This window comes from Lentinus tigrinus (genome assembly GCF_003813185.1).
Source record: "Lentinus tigrinus ALCF2SS1-7 unplaced genomic scaffold L226scaffold_2, whole genome shotgun sequence".
Lineage (NCBI taxonomy): Eukaryota > Fungi > Basidiomycota > Agaricomycetes > Polyporales > Polyporaceae > Lentinus > Lentinus tigrinus.
The window spans coordinates 309,683-336,314 of NW_027137911.1; the positions used below are offsets into that span (position 1 = coordinate 309,683).

The 26,632-nt window shown below is 56.2% G+C and overlaps 8 protein-coding genes across 8 annotated transcripts; 2 read left to right on the top strand and 6 right to left on the bottom strand.

Annotated features, from left to right (window-relative positions):
- The first annotated feature begins 28 nt into the window (after nucleotides 1–28).
- On the top strand, nucleotides 29–2,826 carry L226DRAFT_476665 (uncharacterized protein). Its single transcript, XM_067676718.1, has 5 exons — nucleotides 29–324; nucleotides 396–847; nucleotides 907–1,006; nucleotides 1,074–1,429; nucleotides 1,486–2,826. The coding sequence occupies exons 2-5, from the start codon at nucleotides 411–413 to the stop codon at nucleotides 2,717–2,719; spliced, it is 2,127 nt and encodes a 708-aa protein (XP_067541300.1). The 5' UTR covers nucleotides 29–324; nucleotides 396–410; the 3' UTR covers nucleotides 2,720–2,826.
- On the bottom strand, nucleotides 2,817–4,309 carry L226DRAFT_498396 (WD40 repeat-like protein). The gene is made up of 6 exons (XM_067677666.1): nucleotides 4,092–4,309; nucleotides 3,961–4,033; nucleotides 3,495–3,898; nucleotides 3,125–3,445; nucleotides 3,006–3,063; nucleotides 2,817–2,951 (listed from the first exon to the last, which is right to left on the bottom strand). Exons 1-6 carry the CDS (start codon nucleotides 4,281–4,283, stop codon nucleotides 2,887–2,889), a joined length of 1,113 nt encoding a protein of 370 aa, XP_067541301.1. The 5' UTR covers nucleotides 4,284–4,309; the 3' UTR covers nucleotides 2,817–2,886.
- Nucleotides 4,310–4,466: 157 nt separating this feature from the next.
- Nucleotides 4,467–6,032, bottom strand: L226DRAFT_118668 (uncharacterized protein). The gene is made up of 2 exons (XM_067672185.1): nucleotides 5,941–6,032; nucleotides 4,467–5,882 (listed from the first exon to the last, which is right to left on the bottom strand). Exon 2 carries the CDS (start codon nucleotides 5,874–5,876, stop codon nucleotides 4,650–4,652), a length of 1,227 nt encoding a protein of 408 aa, XP_067541302.1. The 5' UTR covers nucleotides 5,877–5,882; nucleotides 5,941–6,032; the 3' UTR covers nucleotides 4,467–4,649.
- Nucleotides 5,754–6,893, bottom strand: L226DRAFT_118721 (uncharacterized protein). Its single transcript, XM_067672186.1, has one exon. The coding sequence runs from the start codon at nucleotides 6,799–6,801 to the stop codon at nucleotides 5,896–5,898; it is 906 nt and encodes a 301-aa protein (XP_067541303.1). The 5' UTR covers nucleotides 6,802–6,893; the 3' UTR covers nucleotides 5,754–5,895.
- A 186-nt stretch (nucleotides 6,894–7,079) lies between these two features.
- Nucleotides 7,080–8,276, bottom strand: L226DRAFT_498400 (NAD(P)-binding protein; the record flags this gene model as incomplete). Its single annotated transcript, XM_067677667.1, has 5 exons — nucleotides 8,257–8,276; nucleotides 7,696–8,209; nucleotides 7,384–7,634; nucleotides 7,178–7,329; nucleotides 7,080–7,121 (listed from the first exon to the last, which is right to left on the bottom strand). The coding sequence occupies exons 2-5, from the start codon at nucleotides 8,142–8,144 to the stop codon at nucleotides 7,080–7,082; spliced, it is 894 nt and encodes a 297-aa protein (XP_067541304.1). The 5' UTR covers nucleotides 8,145–8,209; nucleotides 8,257–8,276.
- A 190-nt stretch (nucleotides 8,277–8,466) lies between these two features.
- Nucleotides 8,467–11,213, bottom strand: L226DRAFT_476673 (translation initiation factor eIF-3b). Its single transcript, XM_067676719.1, has 7 exons — nucleotides 11,075–11,213; nucleotides 10,837–11,022; nucleotides 10,598–10,775; nucleotides 10,414–10,539; nucleotides 9,677–10,357; nucleotides 9,051–9,620; nucleotides 8,467–8,993 (listed from the first exon to the last, which is right to left on the bottom strand). Exons 1-7 carry the CDS (start codon nucleotides 11,140–11,142, stop codon nucleotides 8,583–8,585), a joined length of 2,220 nt encoding a protein of 739 aa, XP_067541305.1. The 5' UTR covers nucleotides 11,143–11,213; the 3' UTR covers nucleotides 8,467–8,582.
- A 136-nt stretch (nucleotides 11,214–11,349) lies between these two features.
- L226DRAFT_608084 (uncharacterized protein) lies at nucleotides 11,350–15,339 on the bottom strand. The gene is made up of 5 exons (XM_067685882.1): nucleotides 13,639–15,339; nucleotides 13,516–13,586; nucleotides 12,798–13,456; nucleotides 12,610–12,745; nucleotides 11,350–12,557 (listed from the first exon to the last, which is right to left on the bottom strand). Exons 1-5 carry the CDS (start codon nucleotides 14,889–14,891, stop codon nucleotides 11,785–11,787), a joined length of 2,892 nt encoding a protein of 963 aa, XP_067541306.1. The 5' UTR covers nucleotides 14,892–15,339; the 3' UTR covers nucleotides 11,350–11,784.
- A 1,309-nt stretch (nucleotides 15,340–16,648) lies between these two features.
- On the top strand, nucleotides 16,649–26,474 carry L226DRAFT_452976 (uncharacterized protein; the record flags this gene model as incomplete). The annotated part of the gene is made up of 31 exons (XM_067675103.1): nucleotides 16,649–16,849; nucleotides 16,916–17,062; nucleotides 17,114–17,921; nucleotides 17,975–18,456; nucleotides 18,515–18,724; nucleotides 18,778–18,855; nucleotides 18,913–19,262; nucleotides 19,314–19,693; nucleotides 19,745–19,947; nucleotides 20,002–20,291; nucleotides 20,348–20,690; nucleotides 20,753–20,950; nucleotides 21,000–21,041; nucleotides 21,094–21,330; nucleotides 21,383–21,400; nucleotides 21,458–21,602; nucleotides 21,656–21,917; nucleotides 21,967–22,005; nucleotides 22,058–22,114; nucleotides 22,167–22,749; nucleotides 22,809–22,895; nucleotides 22,947–23,163; nucleotides 23,212–23,310; nucleotides 23,363–23,478; nucleotides 23,526–23,708; nucleotides 23,759–23,972; nucleotides 24,025–24,305; nucleotides 24,356–24,556; nucleotides 24,614–25,073; nucleotides 25,125–26,082; nucleotides 26,138–26,474. The coding sequence occupies 31 exons, from the start codon at nucleotides 16,649–16,651 to the stop codon at nucleotides 26,472–26,474; spliced, it is 8,226 nt and encodes a 2,741-aa protein (XP_067541307.1).
- Between the last annotated feature and the right edge of the window lie 158 nt (nucleotides 26,475–26,632).

Sequence of the window (26,632 nt, forward strand, 5' to 3'; positions counted from 1 at the left end):
GTACAAACTACCGCAGCTGCTTCGATTATGCCGCGTTCCGTGCCACTGGCCCGCCGCATGTTGCTTGCATACCTTTGTCCGTAAGCCAATTGATAAACCAGGATATGGTTCGTGCACGACCCTGAGCTGCCGGTGCGTGCTGCAGACAATCACCGTTTCTCTCTCGATCCCTCTTTAACCTTCGGCCCCTCCGCTTCTGCTCGTCTCAGTCTTGTCTTCCGTACACAAGTATCACCTCTGGGCCTCTCCGTCCCCCCCTTCTGCCCGACATAAGATTGACTGTCTCTCCGAGTCCAAGACAGGTGCTCACCATTTCACGCGACTGTAAGTACGCGTCCTTCTGACGCCACCGCTTCGTCCTCAACGTAACATAACGCGTCGCTCGCGTACAACAGCTGCTCAGATCCGCGATGGACCCTACCACCACCGCGCCGGAAAAGCGTACCGTCGACGTAACCGTCAATACGACGGACGCGCCACCCCAAGCTACCGCAGCAGCCCCTGAACGCTCCGAAGAGTGGTCACAAAGCGTGAAGGAGACGAACCCTTGGATCACATTCCCCCCCTTCCCTGCCGTCCCACCTGGCGTCGAGCTCATCCCTTTTAAGGACTTCAAGCCTCTCGGCATCCAGATTGTTGACGAACCCGAGCCAGGGCACGTCGAGGTCGACGGACTGGGTATCCCAACAGTCACTCTTCGCGTGCACCACGACTTGACCGAGATGGAAAAGCGCAAACGCAAGAACAAGAAGAAGGTTGCGGCGGATGGCACGGTCATCCGCCAGGCATGGTATGATGAGTGGGAGGACAACGAAAGCTCGCGCAGGCTCAGTGCGCCCATTGATTCGTGAGTGGCGCGTCCTTCCTGGGTGCGGCTTGAGGCTGATGTGGGTGCGCACACTGCAGGTCTCTCCCGCGTGTGGAACGTCTCCACATTGCTACGCACGAGTTCAAGTCTGGGCGGCCGCTGCATCAGAACCAGGACCTAACGAATCTCTGGAACCATGTAAGTCGGACCCGCGCTCAGGCTATGTAGATTGGGAAGTCGGACTGACAATGTTTCCCATGTCTAGTTTCGCGTCTTCTTAGGCCTCATCGCCAGCGTACAGCCTCCCGCTGCACGCAAAAAGATAGCAGCAATCAATCAGGCCATGGCAGCACAGCAAGAGGCATATGACGACGACGTCGATGGCGAGGACGAGATGCCGAACGCAAGCGCGCCCAAAGAGCGTACCGTCCTCATCGGAGACCAGAACGAGTCGCGCAACGCGTCCAACCCCTTGCCGTCGTCCACAGCGGAGGAAAGTCAGAAACGCAGCGAGTACTACCGCGAGGTGCGGAACGAGAAGAGCGACCGTTTCCTGAACGACGCCGAGAAATGCATCAAGATTTTCTTGTCGGGCTACTACCGCGACAGGGGCATGGCATTGTGAGTTCATTCACCCTTCGCGAAACTGTAGCTCATACAGCTTCGCGACATGATAGTTCGGAGAAGTCCTGCCGCGACGGCCCCATCCTGCTCGACTTTTTCCTCAAATTCCTTCTCCGGCACCGCATCTTCCCGGAGATGGAGAAGAGTCTCAAGAAGGCCATCGCGGTCGCCGAGCTCGCCAAGAAGGAGCTCCCGCACACCTTTGTACTCAGCAAGACTGTTCCTGACGGCTTCAGTGAGGGTTGTAAGCTCCTCTATGGCTCGATGGCCCAGGCATTTGTCTGGTCCCACGAGGAGGAGGCTGGAGACTCCTCTGATACATTAGAGCCCGAGGCAAAGCGCCAGAAAATGGAGGAGGAGATGAAAGGTGTTGCCGCTGAGGCTGCAGTCCTACAGGCTGCTGCGGGTGCCGAGCAGATCGAGGTCGTCACCGAAGATCTCATGCACGACATGGAACAGGAGATGAAGGACCTCACTGCGGAGGGTGTGATTGCGGACAAGGATCCCTCTGCGAACCCTGATGCGGAGGCTGCACCCGTTTGGGGCGAACCTGTCCCAGACTTCAACTGGGGCGCACCCGAAACCGCCGCGACCTGGGATACACTTCCGACGGAGTCGCCTTTCTTCAAGTACCTGGGGCCCACCGCGCTCCCGCTGACGCACACAACTGGGGTCATCGAATCGTCGACGCGCCGTATCAAGAGCGTCACGATGCCTCCTCCTTCGAATACGCAGCAGAAGAAGAAGAAGAAAGGCGGGAAGGACGGCGAGCCTGCACCGCTTCACGACCCCGAGGCCGTCGAGCGCGAGCTCGAGGGGACGTTCGCGAAGATGACCCTCGTCCCCTGGCCCGAGTGGGACACGTACGACAAGTCCGACGTCGTGAAGCCGCGTCTCCTGCGCGACTCCCGTGGGGCGGCAGTGACTGACGACTGCGAGGGCGCGGAGGTGACGCCTGGCCCGGGGCCCGTGCACAACCCGTTCAAGGACGAGATCACGGTGTACATCGAGCCGAGCACCGTGGACAAGATCATCGTTGGCATGGGCATCGATGCGACGTGGGTGCAGCTTGCGCGCGTCGACCCCAACGTCCCGATCGAGCTCGACCCGCGGCTGTTCAACAACCTCTGGCCATACGGCATCGAGAAAGAGCCGGGAGGACCTGGTGTACCCGTCGCGCCCACTAAGATCTGGTACATGGAGCAGGTTCGCGCCGTGCACCCCAGCTTCCACAAGGAAATGATTCCGTTGCCGACCACTCAGGATATTTTTGGGGAGGATGCATGAATAGTGCCATGCTGTACTTGTCGTTTGTTCTTGCTGTATGAATACTTACCACTGCTTCTTGCCATGTATCATAGACATCCGAAACTGATGAATCCATACCTGCTTCGAAATGATGGAGTGCCGAAAAGCAACTGTCATGCGTAACATTACAACAGAACTACAGCGAATCACGCAGTAATAGTAGGCTCAATCTCTCCTAGGAGCATAGTGGCATCCTTGCTACCTGTCAGGACTGTGAAGAAGCGTAAGACGTTTGTGCACAGGCAGGAAGCCGGACGATGCATACTGATGGGCTCCTTGGGATGGAAGTCGACGGCGGTCACGGTGCCTTTGTGTCCAGGCAGCTAGAAGTAAGAGACATAATGCTCAACTTTGAACCGCATGAAGCTGTCGTCTGAAACGTACCTTGTACAACACCTTGCCGCTTTCCACATCCCATATACACACAGTGCGGTCAGCACCACCCACTCCTACTCGCCGCCCACCGTCGTCCTTACTCCATGCACCGCGGAGGAGCGTGTTCTCGAAGCCAGCAGGTGCGCCCATGAGCACCCGGTGTATACGATTTGGCGAAGGAGAGAATGGGCGAACGTCGTGAATGATCGTTTGGGACGAGAACGATGGAGAGAGGAGGTAATGGCCATTTGGCGAGAGGGCTAGGGACGTCGGAGTGTCGGTATGTCCCATAAGGGTATAAACTTCTTCGTTTTTCCGGAAGTCGATGACCTTGACAGAACATCAGTATGCGTCTATGATGAGCGACGTTTGAACGTACGTGGATCTCGTTGTCCAATGCACCTGCATATATACTCGCACCGTCTGCACTCCAGCAGACCGAAGTGATTGGGCATCCCAGCTCGTACACGCTCACAGGCTGCTTCTCGCCTTCGTCCCCGCCTTCCCATATACGAACGGTTCCGTCATCACCGCCGGTGACAACGAGCTCGACACCTGCGCCTCCTGCGAGAGTTCTGTCCAGCGAATTAATGATACCACGGTGAGCGTGGAGTTTACGCACACGCTGGCCAGTCGTGAGGTCCGTGACGTTGAGAGTGTGGTCGGCGGAGACGGTATACATGAGCTGAGAGGTGAGCGACCATTGCAGGTCGAGGATGGGGGCTTTGTGGATGTTTGCTATGAGGCCATAGTTCGTGTTAGGGGAATATGTACGCCATAGCGCTTGGGAAACCAGTCTCAGCACGGAAACTCTCGAGAATGCAACAGTCTACGACACCACTCACAGACACTTCTGTCCGCTGAACACGCGGCAATGTTTTGGCCACTAGGATCGAACCTACAGCTCAGGATTTCCGCCTGCGCGCGAGCGAGCTATGAGCAATCTAATGCAAACAGCACAGAATAACATACGCACCGAATGGGAGCCCGACAAGCTGATGATAGGAGCCTCCAGACTACTCGTGCGTTTTACGGTGCGTACCAAGGCCTGCTGCCTTTCGTCATTGGACGAAGAGATAGCGATCTGAGTGTTGGGGGCCGGAGAACCAGAGCGGGCGCGCTTGATAAGAGCACCGCCAGGGGGAGGAGACGCGCCGCGTTTTGACATGCTGGAAGACGAGCGCGAGGGCGGAGACGATGAGCGTGAGGTCAAACGCGACGAGCGCGAAGAGAGACGCGTCGGTCTCGTTGTTGGGACTCCGACCGAAATGTCCAACTGGCCTCTGCATTGGCGCCGATGGACTCGTCGCTCGTACTTACTTTAAGCTTACTTTCTCGCTCGTGCTGCCGTTTGTCCCTCTCACTCGATGACTGTTTGATGGAGAGTAGATTTGCTATTCTATGCTCTTCTACGTGCGTTTCCTCATGGCTACTACAATATGAGTGAAGAGATCGGCGGGCACTATACCAAGGCGAGCAGGAACACTAGGTCCTCATACATCAGCACTCAACACTATGCACCGGGCTCGTCCGTTCAATCAATGCTAACCATCGTCCAACTTCCTTCGTCCACCTCGCAAGTGATATCCGCTAGTTTCAGCGAGTTCTGATCCTGGTTCTGGTTCCGGAAGCGCGAGTGGCGAGGCGCGTTGCCCGAGATCGACCCCAACGGGTTTCGTCGTAGTCGGAGCGATATGGTGAGCGAGCGCTTTGGTGCCCAGAAGGCCTTCGAGTCAGCCTTGAGAGCGGAAATGTGTGAGTTCATTGGTTTGACTGAGACTGGGGGAATGGTGTTGTCGATTCGCGAAAGGGAAATAGGGAAGGTCGCGTCGTGGACTGGCTGCGGCGAGGGCATGCTCTGGTCGTGTGCGCGCGATGGGAGAATGCTGTCTTCGTGTCTCGGCGACGAGGTCAACCTTAGCTCATCATCCGTCGAGGAAGGAGTGGGTGTGATCTGGTCTACTACGAGACATTGGGGGATGGTCTCGTCAACGGGCAGGGCGATTGTCGTAAGGGAAGGGGGTGTTGTAGGGGAAGTGGCTTCCTCAAGGCAAGGGGATGGAGTGACGTTGTTGGAGGTGATGAGGGGTGATGACAGTTCCGGTTGAGCAGCAGGGAGATTGGCGGATGACGACGACGACGACGGAGATGTGGATGGGGATGGAGAGGACAGGGAAGTGGATGTAGACGGCGCCGACACTGACTTGCTGCCCTTCTTCTTAGGCAACTTCGACTTCGTCCGGGTGTTCCTTTTCGGTGCTCGTAGCAGGGACTTGTTGATCTTCTGTTTCTCCTCTCGCACCCATTCTGATGAAGGCGATTGTACGACGATGGTCGGGAGGTCGGAGGCAGGCTCAACCTCTTCCATGGATGCGGAATCAGAGGGCGGCGTCGGCGGTTGGAAGACCTCCAGTGCCTTCTTCAATTGCGCCGCCTCGTCGTGCCACAAGCCAAGCTCCCACCGCAGTCCGTCTACCTCAGCAAGACGAACCTGAAGGAAGGCCCAGAGCCGGCTGACCTCCGCGTTCCTGCGGTGAATCTTCTTGTTGGCTTGGTCGACGATCCCGTGGAGGGCCTGGTTTCCTTGGTCGGCCTGCTCCCGCAGTTCGTCGATCTCCTGGTTAGCCATTGCGGTCTCCGCCTCCTGCTCCGCGAGCTGAGTGGTGATCGACGCGACGACGGCTTCCTGAGCCGACAATTCGGTGGTGAGGGAGGCGACTTCGGCCCTTGCGACAGTCAAATTCGTCCTCAGCTGCACCATGGTTCTCTGCTCGAAAATGTCAGACGTGACTATGGGAGGGAGGTACGAAGGACAAAGAACTCACCGCCGTTCCAGCAGCACCAGTCCGAGCACGGTATTCCGCGTCCCGCAGAGCCTCGAGCTCGTCCACGAGCTCTCCAAGTTCCTGCTCCTTCTCGCACACCTGCTCCCTCTCGTCTTGCAAGCTGCGCTCCTTCTCCACCAACAGCTCCTTCGCGGTCTCGAGCTCGCCCTGCAAGTCCTCGATCATATTCACCAAGGCTGGGATCCGCTTGGCGTCCTGCGCGAGAAGCTTGCTCTCCTCCAGCTCGGCCTTCGTCTCCTCGAGCTCACTCTCTTTGGTAGCAAGCTCTTCCGTCTTCTCCGTGAGCGTAAGGGCCATCGACATCATCTCGATCTGGGCATCTTGAAGCTTTCCGACGAACTCGGATTCACAGCTGTTGAACGCCCCTTCGTCCATTCGTTGCTCGGCCTCGCGAAGGCGCACTGTGAGAGCCTCGTTCTCCGCCTGGGATGCTTGGAGGCTGACAATGAGGCCGTTGATTTCGGTGGCTTGCTGTACGAAGAGCGCTTCCATCTCCCCGACGAGCAGACGAGTGGTGGTCTTGTATGCGGTAGCGAGGAGGGTCGGTGTATCTTCCGGAAGGAGGGCCAACCACCAGGGGGCACTCGCTACCAGGAGGATGACGGCCAGCATACCTAGACGCGAAGCCAGCATCCACAACCAGAAGACTGCGATTGAGAGGAAGCTCCAAGATGTCAGAACTTCGCAAGGCGAGTCAGGGTTGACAAACTTGAGGAGGAGAGAGATTGACGGGCTGAGATCCCGGCCGGCGAGATGGGCGAACATAGAGAGGAACCGCAGGTTGCCTCTGAGGCTCTTCTGGAGAGCGTAGGTAGTCGTAGAAGTGTTGGAGCCAGCCATGATGATAGTCAACCAGTGATGTGCGCGACAGTAAGAGATGGTGGCAGGAGGAAGTCCGGACGAAAGGAGGACGTTTGGCTTATGAATGGCGGAAGGCTGACAGGCCGAACTACAAGATCGCCGTAGAGCCCCGACCTCATTCGGCACGCACCACTTATGAGGCCCGAATCATAATGCCAGTCGACTTCGCAAACACGCTGTGACGGATAGTGATCGCTACAGGCCGAATGCAAGTAATGAATACAGTTGGTATGATACACGAAGTTGACGAAGCGACTCTATGGGTGCTCGAGGAGATAGCCTCCTTCGATGGACACGGTCTGAAAACCAAGCAATGAGCACACATTATGCCCCATGAGTACGCAATAGCACTCACCTGGCCGTATGCATACTCATTGCAAGCAAGGAAAAGCGCCAGTTGCGCCATATCCTCCTCGCGTCCAGGGCGACCGGCAGGAATGCCCTTCTTCTCCCCGTAGTCTGGGGGAACCTCCATACTGGACTTGTTCTTGTCGTCGGACTCGCCCACTTATGCAGCTGTCAGCCACACGCGTGATGCCAAGAGTCCAGGAAGACGCGTACCCGTCATCTCGCTCGGGAAGATACCTGGTGCGATGTTGTTGACGCGCACATTCACTCCAGGACGGCGAAATTCCTGTGCAAGGAGCTGGGAGAGGTGGATGGTAGCTGCCTTCGACACGTTGTACTTGAAGTGGTGTTGCGACGTGCGAGTGATACCAGACATGGACGAGATATTGATCACAGTGCCGGTGTGGCCTTCCCGTGCGGCCGCAGAGAGGAGAGGGACGAAGGCGGCAGACGTAAAGAAGTAGCTGGGTATATGCGCGGTCAATACAAGACATCGATATTCGTTACTGGTGTGTAAATACTTACCTAGTGACGTTTGTGCGGTAGACCTCTTCCCAGTCGGCGAGGCTCTCGTTCCAAAGCTGCTCCTTGAGCGCTTTCGCGCTCTCGTCGCCCTTCTCGACGGTAGAGGTGCCCTTGCTGACACCAGCATTGTTAACGAGTACATCGACGCGCTTCTCGTATTTCGCGATCGTGCTAACGAGGTTCTCGATCGACGCCTTGTCTGTGCAGTCCGCGGGAACGGGAATGATCTGTCCACGGGGGTTGAGGAGGCTCTTGCCCCATGTCTTCGCGGCGGTCTCGAGAGCTTCTGGGCGGCGTCCGGTGATGTAGACACGGGCACCGTTGTTCGCGAAGGCTTGAGTAATCATGAGGCCGATACCAGTGCCGCCGCCGGTGACGACAACGACCCAGTCCTCGACGTTGAAGAGACGAGAAGTAGCGAACTTGGTATTCTCGGTGCTGGAGGACATGTTTCGGCGCACGACGGTCGTATAGAGAGTGCGAGTTAGTCTACAGGGAGAGCGGGATGCGGCGACTGCGGGTTGTTTGAGGGCAGAGCGGAAGAGAGAAAACATGGCTTACTGAGCGGACGTCGAAGGCTTTATATCTGCACATTTCGCTGGCGTCGGGAGTTGGAGAAGGCTGAGGCTGGTGTCACTGGTGTCACTGGTGTCGTCAGTGACGCATGCGGCGAGTCTTGGTGGAGTCAGTTCCAAGAACCACTCGCGTCCACAACGTGACCGCGTCCGAGGTCACACCTTCTCGTCTCTTCTCACGCACGCTCTCTGCAGAGAATGGCCAGGGAAGAGTTTGGATGAATACAACATGGCGAAAGCAACTATTCACGAGCACAATCAACTCAGGCAAGCATACGCCAGACCATCCATCCCAACTGCGAAGACGCACAACTACTCGACGACCTCTTCCTCGATCTGCTCGATCACCTCGTCGACCCAGACCTCGATCTCCTCCTTCTCCTCTTCCTGCGCTGCCTTTTCCTTCGCGGGCTCGACCTTCTTGCCGCGCTTCCTCCTGTCCTCCGCAACCTCCTCCTTGCAGCGCAGCCGCCATGCGTTCCACTCGTCGACGAGCCGCTTGCGGTGCGCGATGAGCTCCGCGCTCACGTTGCTCTCTTCTGCCGCGTCCTCCTCGTCAAACACCCGGCTGTACTCCTTGAGGTTGCGCCGAATCTGTTTCTGCTTCTCCTTCGAGAGCAATGACGGCGGGCGTGGTCGCCAGAGGAATTGCTTGAACCGGTCGAGGATGTGCTTCTCGAGTTCCTGTCCACGGAAGTCCCAGATCGCATAACCGTTTTCCAGCTACGTCCAACCTCAGTTAGCACTCGTCACGGACGGATGCAGATGACGATTACTTACCGTATGCCTCCATGCACTAGCGCTCGTGGCGAGATACCGACCACTGGGGTCCCACTCAGCATCGGTGACGGCGTAGTGATCTGCCGTACCGAGGTGCTGGATGCCGCTGCCCCACGGTGCGCTCTCGCGACGGGTCTCGTCAGTGGTGAAGTCAAGATCCCAGAACTCCAACTCCGATTTGCTCGACGAACCGACCGTGGCGAGGACCACATGCCGACCCCGCGGGGACCAACGGACCGTATTACTTGTCCGCGCGGGGAGGGTCTTAAGCAACCTGAAGTCGCCCTTACTGCGGTCCTGCTGGTAGAAGCTGACATCAGTCTTGATGGTGATACCGGGCCCGGGGTTGCCGAGGTTGGGATCGCTGCTCGAGACAAGCGCGAACCGCTCGCCCTTGGGCTCCCACGAGAAGTCGGTCACGGTGTCCTTGAGCTCAACGACCTCGACCGGGAAGTCCTTCTCCCGTACACGGAAGATCTCCAGGTTACAAAAGATGGACTTCTTCGTTTTTGTGTGACGATCGACCTTGACGCAGAGGAAATCGCCTTGGTTCTGCCAGTAGAGCTTGCACTGTAGACGTGACGTGATGAGTAGCTACTTCATAACACCAACTTGATAGAACGCACCTCAGTAACGTTGAACAGGTTCTTCTGCCGCAGCGTCTCCCGACTCGGGAAGTTCATCAGCGACACACGGGCGGGCTGGTTCTGAACCTCAGGAGTCCAATACGCAATCATGTTCTCCCTTGGTTTCTTCGTCGTCTTGGCCGGTGCCTTGTTCTCCTTCTCAAGCTCCTCGCGGTCCTTGTCACCAAGAGGTCGCCACTCGAAATCGACGACGCCCTCGATCTTGATGCTCTTCTTGCCCTGGAGACCCATGCCCGGGAGCTCGTACACGCTGATCTGCTGACCTGGGGTGACGCGCGCGACAAACTTGTCATCGGGACTCCACTTCAATGCAGGCCACTGCATCTGCTTCTTCGCCTCGTCGCCCTCGGGATACACACTCGGGAAGGTACGGAGAAGGTTTCCAGTCTTGATGTCCCAGACCGCGATGTTGTTGCCCTCGTCTTCCGGCGAGAAGTATTGCGGGCCCTGCTCCGCACCCTCGCGCACAACGATGGGATCGTAGGACCATGTGACGAGGTACTGCTCGTTCGGCGAGAAGTCGATGAGCTTGACGAGCGGGTGCGCGAACCGTTGTGTAGGCTCCCAGGACGGGCCACCCCACAGACGCACACCCTGTCGGTGGAGGGTAGCGAAGTACGTGCCCATGGGTGACCAGGAGACATACAGATCCGTCCAGTTCTACAGCATCCTGGGTTGAGGACAGTACAAGGGACGCGAATTGACCTGATACTCACGAGTTTGCTGTATGCGACCTCACACTGGGAAGGCTTACCGTGCCAATGGATCTCAACCTCGTCGCCGCGGTAGGTGGCATACTGGTCACGACCTTGAGGGTCACCGAGCCAAGCACGCAGATGTTCCTGCCGACATCGTTCATTCCGTGCCCTTTCCATATTGAAAGCTCACATGAAGACATACCTTGGGCTTGTACTCTTCCGGCTCAGGCTCCACGTACGTCTCATCGAGGTTGAGGTACCGCTCGAAGTCGGTGAAGCGGTTGATCAGGAAGGTGTGTTTTGCATCGAACGGATGCCCGTTCATCGTGGCCAATGCGCGTGCCGCATCGTCCGCATTCTTGAACTCCATGAAGATGTACCTGCATATGCGGAAAGAATCAACCCCCGCGTACCCCTAGGCTGAACCGCAGAATTACGCACCCTTTGCTTTTCCCGTTGGCATCGTTCCACGGCACGGTGACGTTCTCAGGCTTGATGGGGCATCCCTTGCGAGTGAAGTCTTTGGATAATTTCTGAAGCAGCTTCTCGAGTTTGGACTTGTCAATTACGGGCACACCATCAACGACGAGGATGTTGTCGAGTCCCTCATCGTACTGGACCTGATATCTACGCGAGGCCTGAATTTTTCAGCGTTGTCATTGAAATCGGAGGTACACACTTTGCTTCAATGTCAGAGTAGTCGATCTCTTCGTCATCGTAGACGCCATTCACGCCGTTGGGAGCCATGGTGTAGGTGTTCAGAACGTCGGAAGGATGAGGGAAAAATTAGCCTTGAGCTGCAGCAAGTCTCCAGATTCAGACGAAGTGCGGCAAACCCTCTACTAGGGTTAGTGCCATTCTAGGCCATTCGGCGCCTACCAACAACGCACTTATGCGTACTCCCCATCTGCCAGTAGCTGCCAGTGCACTTCACCGAATTCTTCAAGCGAACATGCCTGGCTCATTAGTGTCATTGTAGGGAGAGGGGATAGCCCTTGGGACAGCAGATACTACCGAGATAACAGGAACTAGGGAGACAAAACGAGAAAACGGAGATGTGGGCTTCGCGATTCGAGAGTATCATGACGATGAACGTTCGGTGACTAATTGAGATATGTGGGACGGAGGCAGATGCGAACGCGTACGGTGGATGTAGTATAACAGATTCCGCATGCTAAAGTAGGACGTGATCAAAAGGACAGAAGGCGACGGATGGACCTGATAGCGTCATGAAGAACGTGAAGTGACATTCGATAGCCATAGGGATGTGGATAAGTACGAAGCGGAACTCGAACGACTTAACAAAGCTAGAAGGAGTGAGGGGAATAGTTGTTGCGACGGTATGTACTTGATGATGTGCGTGTTAACTTAAGATGCGGCGGTTTGCAGTTACGCGTTCTCGTGTTCATCCAGAGCGAGGCTGGCAAGAGTTCCGTTCACATCTCGGACAACCTCGGGATCTGGCGCAGAAGCACTAAAGTCCTCCTTTTGGGGAACCCGACGGCCAGGCTCAGGCCTCGCGATGGGCGCTTCCTGGCGGCTGGACGTCCTGGCGGGCTGGAATGCACCAGGAGCTGGTGCATCGCTCAGGAAGGAGGTGAAGCGTTGCGAGACGTTTGACGAGCGGACAGCCTGGGCAGACGTAGGCGAGACCTTCCCGTTGGCACTCGTGACCTTGTCATCCTGACCGCTGTACCACGGCGTGTACGACTTGGCCCCATGAGGCCCCTGTGATGCAGAGGCGTCGTTGTTCGCGCGGTCGCCAAGGTAGCTGGGGTCGGGGGAGAAGGGGGAGAAGTTGGACAATGCCGCGGAGTTGTTGGTCTGGCGTGGCGCGAAGATGGGGGGAGCGAATGCGTTAAACGACGCCATGCGATCGCCATCGACGTCGTTGAGCAGAGCAGCTGCAATCTGACGCTCGTTACTCACATTCTCCATAGCACCGCTAGCGGGGCCACCACCACTCGCTAGAAGGTTCGTGAGACCAAACTTCTCTAGAAGCTGGAGCGCTTGCTCAGGAGTGAGGGGAGGCTGCTGCTGCTGCTGCTGATTCTGCGGCTGAGTGGCCTGACCCTGAGGTTGTGTCTGCTGCAGCTGCGCCTGGTACTGAGCCTGGAACGCGGCTGCTTGTGCGGCCTGTGCGGCTGCTTGAGCTGCCTTGTCTATGTGAGGTGTGAGCAAGAAAACGGTCCAGATAAGACGTAGGGAACGCACACTGACTACGCCCCCAGCTCAGCCTGATCCTGCTGCCCCCTATAGGGAAGCCCTGCATCTTCTCAATCGCCCGTTCGGCGTCCGGCTTGCGCACAAATTGCACAAAGCCACAATGCTTTCCGACGGGAACCTTGACCTATATTGCGGGTGTGAGCATCGTGCCTAGGACGGGGGATAGGAACACGAACGTAGTGAATCTCGCCAAAAGGCGCAAAGAAGGTCCGCAGAGTGTCTTCTGAGATTAGCGGCGACAAGCCCCCAACAAACACCGTCGTGTTGTAAGGATCTGATGACGTCAACTGTTCTCCGTTAGGGCCGATCAGGTTCGACAGAATTGCGCGGGCTTGAGCGTGATGCTTCCACGACTCCTCTGAAAGGTTGTAGCGCTGTGCCATGAGCTGGTCGGCGTTCTGCTGGGCATACGGCGCAGTGATCGAGGGCACCCCGTTGTTGTTGGACGGAGTTGACGACGCGGTACCATTGGAGTTCGTATATTGACCGGACTTGAGCGCTTCGTCGGACGTCGTGGATGCTAACGTCGATGACGACGCCGCGCTCGGACCTGAACTGAGCGAAGGCGCGGACAACGAGGACGAGGAGCCAGAATTGGACACCGCACTGTTCAGTGATGTATTCGACGACGACGATGCAGCCACGCCCGCGAGAGGGGCTGAGACACTCTTCGCCTGAGCAACACCTCCGCCCGACGCAGTGTGGGAGGCCGCAAGGTCCTGACATCCATGGACTGGGCCAGACTGCATCATAGGAGCGAACGGCACCTGCGAGAAGTCGATCCCCGTCATGCCAGGTGCTGGCTTGAACTTAGCGGTGGCCGGAGAGATGCGCACTGTGTGCATATAGTCAGCTTCGCGGGCGTCAAATTATATGAACAATAGCCAAACGTACTGGGTCGTGAGAGACAATAGAGACCATGCATCTCGATGAGCGCACGCTGCTGATCGGCCTCGTCAGTGAACCTAGTACTGCCATTAGAACTGGACAAGCGCATATAGTCACTGATGCACGCACCTAACAAAGCCATACCCACGAGAGACACCGGTGACTGGATCGAGCATGATCTTCGCGCTCTTGCAGCTGAGGAATGGGCGAATGAAGCGTGGCTCACGGTCATTGCGGAGACCAAGGACGGGGTTGCGGAACACGGCGACCAAGTCAGAGTTCGATACCTCCGGGGCAAGGTCACCGACGAAGATGCTGTACTCCTTAGGGTACTGGGGGTTCTGAACGCCGGGAATCGAGATGGTCTGGCCTGGCATGCTGGACGGCAAAGGTGCAGATGGCACAGAGGACGCCCAGTTGAGGGAGAACGGCTTGGTCGAGTTTGGCATGATGAGGGGAGCGTTGTTGCTGTTCACATGGGACAAGATGGAGGCCGCCTGAGTCTGGGTGGGGAACGTTAAGAAGCAATAGCCCGGGTTGTTGGCCTGTTGACCGGTGATGGGATCGGGAGCAGGGCGGGGCACCTTGATGCCAACGGGGTCCCAGCCCATGAGGCTGCAGACTTGCTTTGCGTACTCTTCGTCCATCCAGGGTTCGAGTTCGCCCCACCAGAGGGTCGTGCGAGGGGAAGGGGTCGGGGCGTTGGGAGAGGGGAGGGACTGGGGTTGCGCGGGCGGGACCTGCACAGACAGCGGGCTGGAGGACTGCTGCGGGTGGGGACGTTGGGCGAAGAAGGCGTCGCGGTTGTCGCGGTCGGGGAAGGGGGGGTTGGAGGGGAGGAGGGGAGAGGAGTAGAGCTCTGGGAGGCCGCGCGGGGGAGAGGGGCGATGGTGCTGGTTAAGAACCAAGGGCGGAACCGCGGACGGTTGGACTTGTGAAGGGACAGGGCCGCCCCCTTCCCCGGACGGCCTGCCCGAGTTCGGCGTGCCCGAGAACGTCGCCGGCTTCGCGGGCCAGCTTCCTGCCGCCCCGACGCCGATTCCCTGTCCCGAATTGAGCATCCTCGGCGCGACGAAGGACGGGAAGCCGGGGCCGGCCATGTTGGGGGCCGTCAGCTGTCGGCGATCGGCGGTGAAGGGCGGGGGCGGCGGTGATGCGCTGTAGGAGGAGTTGTAGAACGTCGAGGACGCGAACTCGTGTGCGCCGTAGTCCCGCCCGGCTGGCCCGCCCTCGCGCAGACCGCTGTCCCGGGGCATGTAGTCCCGCATGAGTCCGCCGTAGTCCTGCCCGCCCGCCCCATGCCCATGCGCGTGTTCTCCGCTGCTCCGCCCCTCGAATGCGGGATGATCATAGTCCTGACCGTGTGCTTCGGGGCGTGACATGGCGAATGCGGGCGTGAAGATCGGAAGGGGGCTTGGGATCGATTGGCGCGAGTGTGGTGTGGAGTGAAGGCCCTTGTGCTCGGTGCGTGCGGCGTCCGGGAGGCGAGAAATGACAAGAATCGACAGCGAGACTAGTGATGGACAAGTAAACTCGAGCACAGAGAGGAATGACAAGCAGAAAAAGCTATGCGCAAACGACGAGTCAGCGACAAACGGAGGAGAGCGATTCAAAAGATAAAGGCAGGGATTTCGACAGCGATGCGACAGGAACTACGGACGTCCCGGAGGACGCTTCACGGTGGGTGCTTTTTCTAGGAGGGGTGACCGCGGTGGGTGGACGGAGAGTCGAGACAAGGGTGGCGAAAGCCAGTGGTGCGGAGTACAGATTGCGGCGGAGTTTCCGGTCTGCACGACGCCGCCTTCAACTTTCTACCACGAGGATATCAGCAGAATCGCGCAAGGGGCGGGGCGCTTTCATACTCCGGTACTCGGCCGACATAATCTAGCCCATTCTTGGCCAAAGCATTGATTGCGTCCATGCCGCTGCCCAGAACCCATTGTGGATGCCCCCGCACTCGACATCCCTTTTGCGGGTCGTCCGCATTGCTGCTCTCTTCATGCCCCTGTGTGTATCGGCTTCGGTCCAGATGCACACCTATGGAGGTGGCTAATGACCACGGCAGATGCATCTTCAGTGGGTCCTTATGGGTCCGTACTCAAAGCATATTGCCGTGCGTCAAATGGCCTGGCAGCTATCCAAATGCCGCTTCGTACACGGTAGCATCTTTCTTCCTATTCTGGCCTATTCCTGTCGAACCACCAAGGAGCCGCTGATTCTGGCAACGAGCATTTCGGAAGATCATACAGTTGGCCGTACAGTTGGCCATGTGTCACCAGCCAGTATCGGTCCATGTCCGCATCCAGGTCCCCGCATCGATAGGACGAGATCGTCATGGCCGCAGGAGCTTGGACCAGTGTGCAGGATCACCCAGCTGGGATCACCTGTCAAACAGCGTCGGGACGGGAATGCCTCAAGAACCTGATGTGTTTAGATCCCGGTTACGCGGAGGATGCATCCACCTATTGTCCGCCTTGTGTCGGCCTCAGCTAATCTGTTCCGAGGTTCTGCGTCCCTTGTGCTGTCTTCGTCAAGCCCAAGGTGACTGCTCTGCCGAACATCACCGAGCACCGCTGAGTCGTCCCAGCATTCCTACGAGGTCCATCGTCCCAATTGTGCCCCAGATCTGAGCTTGCACGGTTCCGCATTTGGACCTGATCTTCACTGACTCGCCCGAGTGTGCACATCAACGAGTGAAACCAATTACCCAGCTGTGCCTGCGAGCATACCACACTTCCCAGAGATGCGCTCATGCTACAGCCAGCGTAACCTCGTCGCAAGGCAACATAATCCCATATGTACAGAGATAATCCTGCCCAGCATCACGGTTCACCAAGTGTTGTCAGTTCAATACTTAATTGATTTCTATTAGCAGCGTACCTGAGAGGCGTAGCGAGAGAAGCACAGGACCTGCCTGATTGGGGGAGTACGTAAGCTTGTAACGGGTCGCACTTGACCGTGCGAGCGATTGAGGTCGTCGCTCGCTGCGAACGCCCTCGCCGTCCCGCGCACTGCTCCGTGCAGTCGACAGAGGCTTTCGTAGCCGCCTCGTCCACATCCCACTGACACTACCTTGCGAGCTCTGGCTGGTTCATCCATCCTCGTCTGATCGCCGTTTCAGCACACACACTCATGCGCGATGCCTGCGAGACGTGCCTCCGCGGGTCATAATATCGCGAGTGCCCCCCGTGTCCACAGGAGCAATGGATCCAACCACAGCATATCAGCCCAATCGCCCGTTGTGCAGCCCTCCAACATTCCCTACGCGTCCTCAGCCAGCATACCCGCGTCTCCACAGCAAAAAGTAGTCCAAGTCCTCATAAACAGGCTCAAAAACAAGGTACGCGCTCCCTCATACAGGCTTGCACACGCTGGCTGCGGGTGTCTGATGTCATTGCATGTATAGCTTCCATGTAATTCTGGGATTTCATTAACGGAGTTGGAGGCGGATGACGCCGTCCAGCAAACGGTGGAGGCACTGGTGGACTTGTCTCGAGACTCACTGGACATGATATCGCTGGCGTTGACGGAGCAGCTAGAGAAGCTTGCCAAGGTGTGTGCCATCATTCCACAGATTTCATGATGGCGACTCAGCACCTCTCAGCAAATCGAGGGCGCAGGTTTCCGCGGTGTCGACATCCTACAGTCCCAACTTTTCCTCCTCAAAGTGCTCGCGCTTGCAATGGCATCCCGTTGGGGATCTCGCACCGAAGAGACTCGGCCAAATTCTCGCGGCAGCAAGCCGGTTGCTGGATCTAAGCCTGCAACGCCAGACTCGTCTATCCCGACCCCCGGGCGTGGTCGACATACCTCTACGGAGCAGTTATCCACATCGGCGATCACTCTCATAGAACCGCCTCCCCTTGACGACAACTGTGCGCGGTACATCATCAGCGTGATGGTTCTCCTACTCAGGCAAGCCGCGCCACGCAAAAACCGACTCACATCTTCGGCGAGCATGAGCTTCGATGCTTCGTTCCAGGACTTCGAGTCGGTTGAGTCCCACGAGTTCGGAGGAAATGACGAGGCCTTGACAACGCTTCCGCTACCCATCGCTCCTGGTGCGACACACCGCACAATCGACCGCGCGAAGTACCCGTCTTCGACTTCACTCAACTCCGGAGGTGTTTCCAGTTCGATCTCCAGCCGCCTGCCTCAACACTCGGTGACGTACGAGAAGACGTCTTTCCTCGTCGCGAAGTCGGTGTTGTCTCTGCACTCATCCATCGCCAAGTACACCGGTCGAATAGTGTACCATCTCTCCGCATCCAACTGGTTGGTCGTCCTGAACAGAATCCGACAGCGGATACATGGTCTAGCCGGCACTTCGGAGCCTGACCCAGACACTGTTGACCTCCAGCTAATCACCTATAGCGCATTGGATAGAACGAAGCTGGTGCAATCATTGCAAGGTATGGCGCCTGGCGTTGTCGTGGTATCGCGGTCAAAGCTAAATTGACCACAGAACTGTCGTCTTCACTCATCAATCTCAAGAAGGACGCACAAATCCCGGTGTCGATCGCACTTCGGACGGCGATATGGAATTGGATAGAGCTCTGCCCCGACGAGTACAACGATGCTCTCTTTTCCCACCGCCGCCTAGAAGGCGCACCGGAGCGAGTGTTCGATCTTCTGTATGATCTGCAGGAGAGCTCAAGAGACAAGGCGGGCGCATGGCCAACCCTCGCTGTACTTCTGTGCATCAGTCATGACCGTCTCAAAGGCGAATTTGAGACGTCACTTGGTCAGAAGGGGGCTTACCGCAAGGACCGGAACATTACCGAGCTCATGATGAAGAACCTGACCTACTCGTCAAAGTTCTCCGAGGTCGCCATCGTGTGCGCTGTCGATATTTGCAGGGCGGCTTCGAGAGTACGGCCACACCCCGACGGCGAGAACGAGGCGCCCCTCATTGCAACTGCGTTCGATGTTGCGCATGAGTTGAAGGTTGGCATACAACACTTCATGCTATCAGATACTCTGACATAATACATGCCCACTCTAGATGACACTGCTGAAGTGGACAAAGGAGCGTCCGTTCTGGGAGTGCCCCGACGAAATTGATGTTGCGATGTTGTCGGACGTAATGGCCGCACTGTATCGCTTCCTACCTGAGGAGGAGTCGCTCTCTATCTTTCTGCAATGCGTCGAACCGGAGCGTTCTGAGGCAGTCAAGATTTGCGCTGTGAAAGCCTGCTTGACCTTGATCGTTGACGTACATTATTCTCTTTTCTCCTTCAAAGTCATGTCTAACTCATCGCCTCTCAGGGTTGGAAGCTTCCTTGGCAGCGTTCCATGGATCCTTTGAAGGAAAAGCTCAAGGAACGCCTCAACCTCATCTTCTACGTAGGCTGTCTTTCCTTTACACCAGGCCTCGCGCCCGGATTGACCCCTTCCCTGTAGAGCGCGTACACTCGTCGAAGCGAAGTTGACGCGAACGGATCATCTCGCAAGGCCGCCTTGCGTCCACGAGCCAAGCGATATACGTCCGAGACGCTGCCCGACCGTGACTTGCTCATTCTTGGACTACTGACTCTCTGGCGCGCTGATATCTGGTGGTACCACGATGTCTTGACTGAGGATGTTGTCGACACCGTCTTCCCATCCTGCGTTGCCATCTACACTTCGCCTGCAGATCCAGCTGTGCGGTGGTCGCTAGGCAGAACTTTCCGATACTTCATCGACTCCGTCGTTCAGTGCCCCCCGGACAACCCGAAGTATCCTCTCCTTTTGCGGTGGGTGAAGGAAGTTGGGTGCGTGCGATCCATGTAGAGTTGTTGATCTGGTGTTGATGTCGTCCTCAGCCCTGCTGTCCTGTCGTCAGTGTCCAACAACCTTCTGAGCACGCGGACTGATCTACAAACTCAGCGTATGCTGATCCAACAAGCATACGAGATAATGTATCGCTACGCCGTCAACGACCCGTCAGATACGAAGCTTGGGCAGTCCCTCCGCATGGACAAGACACGAGTCTCTTCCTTCGCGCTTGCAGAGATTGCCTTTCTAGTCTCCTTATGCTCTTTCGACCCCGTCGTCTCTTACACTGCATGCCAGTGTCTACGCCTTCTGGCACAGGCCGAACGGCAACCCGAAGCTCCACAAGCCTCGGACGTCAGCGAGGACGAGGTGCTCAAGCGTCATCCCATTTACGAACAGCTTGGCGATCCCAAGATCTCGATGATTGGTGGGTGGATGAGTGTGCGTGCCTGTTCGACTAGACTCTGACATCTGGCAGGCCGGGTGGGACACCAGAAGCGGGTCAGGAAGCTTATGCGCCTTCTCACCTCGCCGTCTGCGATCCATGTCGCGGTTTGGCAGGAGCTCTACTTCCGTTGGTGCGCGCTGACCGAGATGACCATCCGGATGACCTTCGACCAAACGGCGGATGGGTTGGAGAATGGAACCGCGCCGGTTGGTGACAAGTCACTCTCCTCTGAGGTGAGTACTGTATGTCTCAGATTGTGGATGGTACTTTATATTCGAGTCAATCAGGATCGGCAGGCGCAATGGCAGAACCTGACTCTCCTCCTCTCCTCCTTCGGAGCGGCGTGCACACGGGATTACCATGACCCGTCTGCGCTGCTCAAGATAATACCACATACAATCATCCCGGACAGCTGTCGTGTGCTCCGCGACCCTAACGACCTCCTCACGAACTTCCTGACTGAGACAGTCAACTTGCTTGTGAACGACCTCCCGCAGGTGCGCGATGTAGCGCGGGAGGCACTCAGCAATGAGGCGAGCCACCGACTGTACGCTCGAATTGTCAAGCAGCTCGATGAGTACGTCGCGGTGATTATGCGGGGTGCTCAACTTATCACTGACTTGCGCATTCTAGCGTCATTCGCATGGTCACAGACGACGAACATGTGAACTATCCGATTCTCGTAGTCTTCCTGGACCAGTTCATTGCCATCTTGAAGGTACTGTCGGAGAACGTACACAATTTGGCGGAGGACTTGCGTGTCATCGACATACCGAGCACGCTGTATACCTTGGCGACGTTCATCAGCAGGGTGGAGGATACCGAGCTCGCATCCGTTCGGCTCAAGGTCAAGTTCTGCACACTATGCAACAGCGTGTTCAGCAGAACCGAACCGGTCATCATGCGCAACAAGGAGAGCAGCATGCGCCAGAGTATCGCCGACATCATTGTCGATTGGGTGCAGGACACACCAGCAGTGCGTCCTTCTCTTCTCTATATTTGACTTGAGGACACGCTCTTGATAGACAGCCACTTTAGGAGGATGGATTGCCGAGCGCGCAGAACGAGCTCAACGTTGCAGTATTCAGGGCTGCTGTGACTCTGTTCGATCGTCTACAGCTCGAACCGTCGGACGGCACGACGGGAGAGGACGTCGCGCATGCGGTATCTCGCTTGTTTATCCGCTACGCCACATTCCTTGTCAAGACTTGGGAGATCTCAAGATACGACGGTAATGTAAGTGTAGGCTCGTCCGCCGCGAGTACGTCGACTCACGTGCATGTAGCCAACCAACGACGGTATCTCAGAGAAGTCATCGTTGTCCAAGGTTTGTGTTACCCTTCTTTGGCCAGTGATGCATCCAGTTGAACACAGAACAGCTTCGCCTGCAGCAACGGGAGGGTGACCTGAGAGAGCTGCTCATAAATGGGCTCTCTTCTCTCGTTAGCGCCAATACCGAGTGTGGAGTCAAGCATTGTCTATCCCTTGCCTACGACCCTGACCCCACGAAGCGACTGATCTTTGCATACGTCTTCGTACGTGTTCTCAAGGAAGGTATCAAATTCACCCCGTACGAGGAGGCTCCCGTGGTCGTCAAGCAGAGCCGCCTTTGTGAGGTTAGTGAAGTCGCGTATTCCTTCATCAGCACGTATTTATCTCTCTCAACAGCTCGTCAAGGGACCGGATGTGAGTTAATATTGCATGCTTACCGTGTCCATATTGTATTACTGACGGCGACGCAAGATGGCTTTGGCTCTAGCCATCTGTGAGATCTGCCCTCCTAACGAAGTCGACGCAATGAACGCGGTCCTGCTGAACCTCTTCGACACTCGGTCGGCACTCATGAACTTATTGAAGACGATGATTGACAACGAGATTGCGAAGACGGGTACGTCATGTCTCAACGCCTGTGATGGTTCAGCCTGTTCAATCATGTCACAGAAAGCGACACGGCCCTCTTCCGCAGCAACTCAACCTGCACGCGATTCCTGTCTGCGTTCGCTAGGGTGTACGGCTATAACTACCTCCGCTCGTTGATAGTCCCTCTGGTCAAGAGCGTGACCTCGGTTCCACCAGGTCATGGATATGAGCTGGACCCTGCCAAGGTCTCTAAGGAGGAGCTGCGACAGAACAAGGAGACCGTTGAGTTCGTTACGTCGAAGTTCCTGGAGATCATCTCCTCGTCAATCCCCGCGTTGCCGTCGTACGTGTCACTGCGTTGCCCTTCTGCTGTCGTTAACTTCGGTATCCAGCATCATTCGAGAGATTTGCGCTCACATCGCGAAGGCTGTGTACGTTCCTGTTCGTCGTGACCTCAATAAACTCTTTGTTAACTCGAAGCAGGAACGAAGTGTGGCCGGAGGCCAAGTTTGCTGCCCTTGGTGCATTCATCTTCCTGCGGTAAGTAGTTCTGTGTCTGTAACATGATGCTCTATTGACTCGTCTATCCAAGTTTCATCTCGCCCGCCATCGTCACGCCAGAGACTGTGGACGTCACCATTCCCCCTGATCCGACGGTTCGCCGTGGGCTCATGGTTATCGCGAAGATCATTCAGAACTTGGCAAACAACATTCTGTTCGGAAAGGAAGCTCACATGGTCATCTTGAACGACTTCCTCAAGGAGAATATCGTTACCGTCACCAAGTTCTTGAGTGAGATCAACAAGTACGTTCCTCCTGGACCCGAGGACGAAGCGGACGAATGGCTAGAGCGCACGTACGACGATACGGACACCATCGTGCTGCACCGGTTCTTTGAGAAGCATGCCGACAAGATTGGAAAGGAGCTGCTCAGCTCCTCGAAGGTTTCTGCGGAGAAGATGACACCGGAAGCTGAGACACAAGCTGCCAATGGCAAACGCGCCTGGGATGCCTTGTGCGCCGCATTAGTCGAGCTCGGGCAGCCGTTGGAGAGTCCGAAGATGTCCACACTGACTAGCCGTGAGCATCGAGAATATCTCGATCTCATGGCAAGGTGCGATCGCCGCGATACGACCACCGTCCAGGAACTATTTGTTGAGGGCGCAACTCCACAAGTGAGCTCCTTAACCCTCGCTCAGTTTTTGATGATTATCACCTACTCATGCATTCGTAGGACTCTAATGCCGTGTTTGTACTTTCGGTATCAAAGATCGACGTGGAGGTCCTGGATCTGGAGCTTCTACTCTATTACATCTTCAAGGTAACGTCTTGTTCTTATCACGGGACTTTTCACCGCCAACAACTATAACAGAATGTTACTTCACCCACGAACGAGAGTCGCGACTTTGATATCATCCTCGACTTCACCGGTTTCACGTCCACTTCTCAAATTCCCGCTCAGTGGCTCAAGTTCGCAACGGAAACGATACCCACCGATATCTGGAGGCGCTTCCGCACATTGCGCCTCCTTGCTCCCAATACCTTCGCTCTCCGGTACCTTCGTAGATTGTATAATAACCTTACTTCAGGTGCGTTATCTTACATTTCACTATTGCATCTATCTGATCGGCGCGCAGGAGCCACGGAATCAATACATATCACTATTCATACTGCCGTCGGGGAACTGCTGAGCCAGTACCCCAACGGCTTGACTGCACCTTCCCTTGGCTATGCCGGTGAGTTTCGTTAGATACTTCATTCCGAGCACCACATATTGAGCTGTAACAGTTGGGCTCGAGTCTGAGCTCAGTGATGATTTCGACGATGTCACGATGAGGCAGACACATCCCATGCGAGTACCGGTCTCAATGCGAGTTGCTCAGAGTCACATCCGTATAACCACGGTGAGTGTTACCTGGATTCCATAGGGCACACTCTGAACACAATGTAGACGAAAGCGCTACCGATATCCAACCTACTGTCTTGCAAGGCTACTGAGATAATCCCTCTCAGTGACATCAACGATGTCTACAATGTATCGACAGGGCATGATTCACACGAATTCATCATCCGCAAGATTCGACAAGGAGTCACGCTGTATTTCTCATCGCCTCATCGTGACGGAATAGTCAAGGTGCGAATCCTTGCCTCAAGGCGCTCCTGTGTGACTAATACTTGCGGCAGGCCGTCCGAGCTGCGAAGAGTCTGATGCAATCGATCAATTTGCCTACTGCTGAGCGGCATAGCAGGTTGTCGAATATCATCACTACTCTACTTCGACTCGCATTACTTGGAATCAGTTCAGACGAAGACGAGCCTAGAGGGGCTTCTGTTTCCCTCCTTTCGGCGATCTGTACATACCTTGACTTCGAAGGTCGACCGTCGGTTCCTGCCAAAGGTGAGTGGTTGACGTGCATCGTTCCCGAGACCGACTGATATATTTGTACCAGGATTCTATGCCTCTGGTCATGGCGGCCCGTTCATGGTATCAGTCAGCGAGGGATTGGCTAACCACGCGCCCCATCTGACGATGGACTTCATCGCCGAAGTAGCGAGTTCGTATCCGAAGATGGCCACGCCTATGAGAGCCAATTCCCTGCAATACCTCGGACCTTGGGTGAAAAACCTGCCGTTATTTGTCGACCCTACTAGCAAATTCTACGAACCCTCTGGTACTCGGTTCCGTGACTGTATTCGTCTCCTCATAGATCTCACGACATCGGAAAGCGAGGTACGTGATACAACTTGCATCTATTCGTGACGCTCACAATCTTTCTACAGTTGTCAGCCTACGTCCACAAGTACATCTGGACAGAGATTGGCAAACTCGAGACCAACACAACGAACATCATCCTTGACGAGCTCATGCGCGCTGCTGTCGATGGAGGCATGGGTTCCACAAGATGCGAGCGAGTCGCAGATACCATGGTTTTCGTCAATTCTATCAACGTCCGCGGTCGCATACTTGCCCGAATCCGCAAGGTATGACCTTTGTTCGTCGAGACGGGTAGAAAATGACGTCAATGTCAACGCATACAGGTCATTGGCAAAACGTCCATCAAACCCACAAGGAACCTGTCCGATAACGTCCACTGGAACGAGATTGCTTGCCTTACGCGCCTCGTCATGGTGGTTGGCAATGCATCGAAAAATGTCGTTCAGGGCCAGCTCTTCGTCCCCGAAATCATGCACTTGGTGACACTCATCGCGGCTACTGGGCAACTCTACGTGCGTGCCACGGTCTATGGCATCATCACCCATATGCTGCACACACTCTACTCGCTTCGTCTCACCGACTCGACCGCAAGTCCAGAGATTATGCTCATGGTGGAGGAGTGTTGCCAGCCTGAAGGCATGCGACTGTTCGGCATCAGCAAGCCCACTCCTACCAGTGACTTCATGCTGCACGACCCGCCCAACGGGAAGGCTCTCATCGACGATCTCGAGGCGTTAACCAGGCTACTGCTCAGAATTATGGAGACGATCTCCGTCACCAGAGGTCAGTTGTGCTACAAACATACTCTGCCACGTTTTGCTGATGGCCCAATAGGTCTTTTGAACGTCTGGAGAGCACGATGGATGAGTTTGATCACGTCATCCGCGTTCCAGCTCTCACCGGCGGTTCAAAGCCGAGCCTTCGTGGCGCTGGGCGTGCTTGCAACCTCCGACGTCGATGATGATCTGCTCTATCAAATGCTGGTTGCCTTCAAGACTGCATTGTCGCAGGCTAGCGAAACCGACACTACTTCTGTCGTCAGTATGCTCCGGTGTATCACGAATGTTGTCCCAGCCACCAACGGCAACTCGCGTTACCTCGCACAACTGTTCTGGCTCGCGGTCGCCCTGCTGCAGTCGAGCCACATGGCGCTCTACGTGGAGGCTATCCGTCTCCTGCAGGTGACTGTTGAGAATATGGCGGACCATGGGCTGTTCAAGGAGCGCGGTGTCACGGCAACGCTCTTGGAGGGCCGGATGGCGCTGGAGGAGATTGCATGCCAACTCGACCACCTGCTGGGGCTTTCCTTCGATTCCAACTTCTCGTTCTCGCTCGCCGCAACCATCTTCAAGGGCGTCAGGCACTCGGCTCTTCGGGACGCCGCCGAAGGAGCGCTGCGCAGTCTGCTCAACATCACCGTGCGTTCTTGCGTCGAGGTCGAGCATGCGGACGACGGCCCCGGGGCTGCTATGTGCCAAGAGGTTTTGGGATACGTCCTCGCCCTTATTCCCATGTCCACGCGCGTCCACAGCTTCCGGCGGCTCTTGGAGGAGGCAAACGTCGATCCTTCCTGGTTGTCAGACGAGGTGCTAATGGTTCAAAGCGAGGACGACCCGGTCTACAAGCTTCCCTTCGGGTTGATTGGGTACGGGGACAGCAATACCGCGCTGCTGGTTACGTCGTTCGTTGTGGCTATGCTCGCGACCGCGCAAGGTGACGATTATGAGTCCGCAATTCTGTACAACATCCTTTCGGACGTTGCGGATGCCTGGCCAGAGGTCATCGGAATGACGTGAGTGCTCCTTGTTATGATCTTGGAGAATTGTAGATGCTGAGCCTCGATGCAGATATGAGAGCCTGCAGGACAAGATCAAGGAGGCGTTCGCGAACTCGAACAGCCCGACGATCTTGATCGCTGTCTCTAACGTCTTCCGCGTGGCTACGCACGAACTGGAACGTGTAGCGCCCCCTACCTCGCGTAACTTTGGTGCAGGCTCGGCTTCGACGTTGAGCACAGTTGACGAAGGCGTTGTGCATGGTCCTGGGCGGCGACACCTGAATGCGCTTGAAGAGCAGGGCATGCAGGGGTTGGTGAACAGCTTCCAGTTCCTCCCACTCAACCGTGGCCACGCGACGAAGATGATCCAATGGATCTCAGAGCTCGTCATGAAGATGATCGAGTGATGTCTCGGACAGTTTTCTCGCGTATGTTGTAACTCGTCTCTGTCTTCATGTTTCGTCGGTAACGAGGTCGGTGCTCGGAGTGCATCTAGATTGCAGCATTGTATGTAGTATGAGTACATCCCTATCCTAGGGCCTATCGCGCAGCTATTCTTACTCAC

Coding starts and splice junctions, on each gene's coding strand:
- L226DRAFT_476665 (XM_067676718.1), top strand. CDS start 411: ATGGACCCTACCACCACCGCGCCGGAAAAGCGTACCGTCGACGTAACC. Junction 848..906: donor CTCAGTGCGCCCATTGATTC/GTGAGTGGCGCG, acceptor CGCACACTGCAG/GTCTCTCCCGCGTGTGGAAC. Junction 1,007..1,073: donor TAACGAATCTCTGGAACCAT/GTAAGTCGGACC, acceptor TCCCATGTCTAG/TTTCGCGTCTTCTTAGGCCT.
- L226DRAFT_498396 (XM_067677666.1), bottom strand. CDS start 4,283: ATGTCAAAACGCGGCGCGTCTCCTCCCCCTGGCGGTGCTCTTATCAAG. Junction 3,899..3,960: donor TTCAGCGGACAGAAGTGTCT/GTGAGTGGTGTC, acceptor TGGTTTCCCAAG/CGCTATGGCGTACATATTCC. Junction 2,952..3,005: donor CCATCCCAAGGAGCCCATCA/GTATGCATCGTC, acceptor GCTTCTTCACAG/TCCTGACAGGTAGCAAGGAT.
- L226DRAFT_118668 (XM_067672185.1), bottom strand. CDS start 5,876: ATGGTGCAGCTGAGGACGAATTTGACTGTCGCAAGGGCCGAAGTCGCC.
- L226DRAFT_118721 (XM_067672186.1), bottom strand. CDS start 6,801: ATGGCTGGCTCCAACACTTCTACGACTACCTACGCTCTCCAGAAGAGC.
- L226DRAFT_476673 (XM_067676719.1), bottom strand. CDS start 11,142: ATGGCTCCCAACGGCGTGAATGGCGTCTACGATGACGAAGAGATCGAC. Junction 10,540..10,597: donor CGGAAGAGTACAAGCCCAAG/GTATGTCTTCAT, acceptor CGATGTCGGCAG/GAACATCTGCGTGCTTGGCT. Junction 8,994..9,050: donor CTAGTGCATGGAGGCATACG/GTAAGTAATCGT, acceptor GGTTGGACGTAG/CTGGAAAACGGTTATGCGAT.
- L226DRAFT_608084 (XM_067685882.1), bottom strand. CDS start 14,891: ATGTCACGCCCCGAAGCACACGGTCAGGACTATGATCATCCCGCATTC. Junction 12,746..12,797: donor CTTTTGGCGAGATTCACTAC/GTTCGTGTTCCT, acceptor CCCGCAATATAG/GTCAAGGTTCCCGTCGGAAA. Junction 12,558..12,609: donor GAGCTGGGGGCGTAGTCAGT/GTGCGTTCCCTA, acceptor CACCTCACATAG/ACAAGGCAGCTCAAGCAGCC.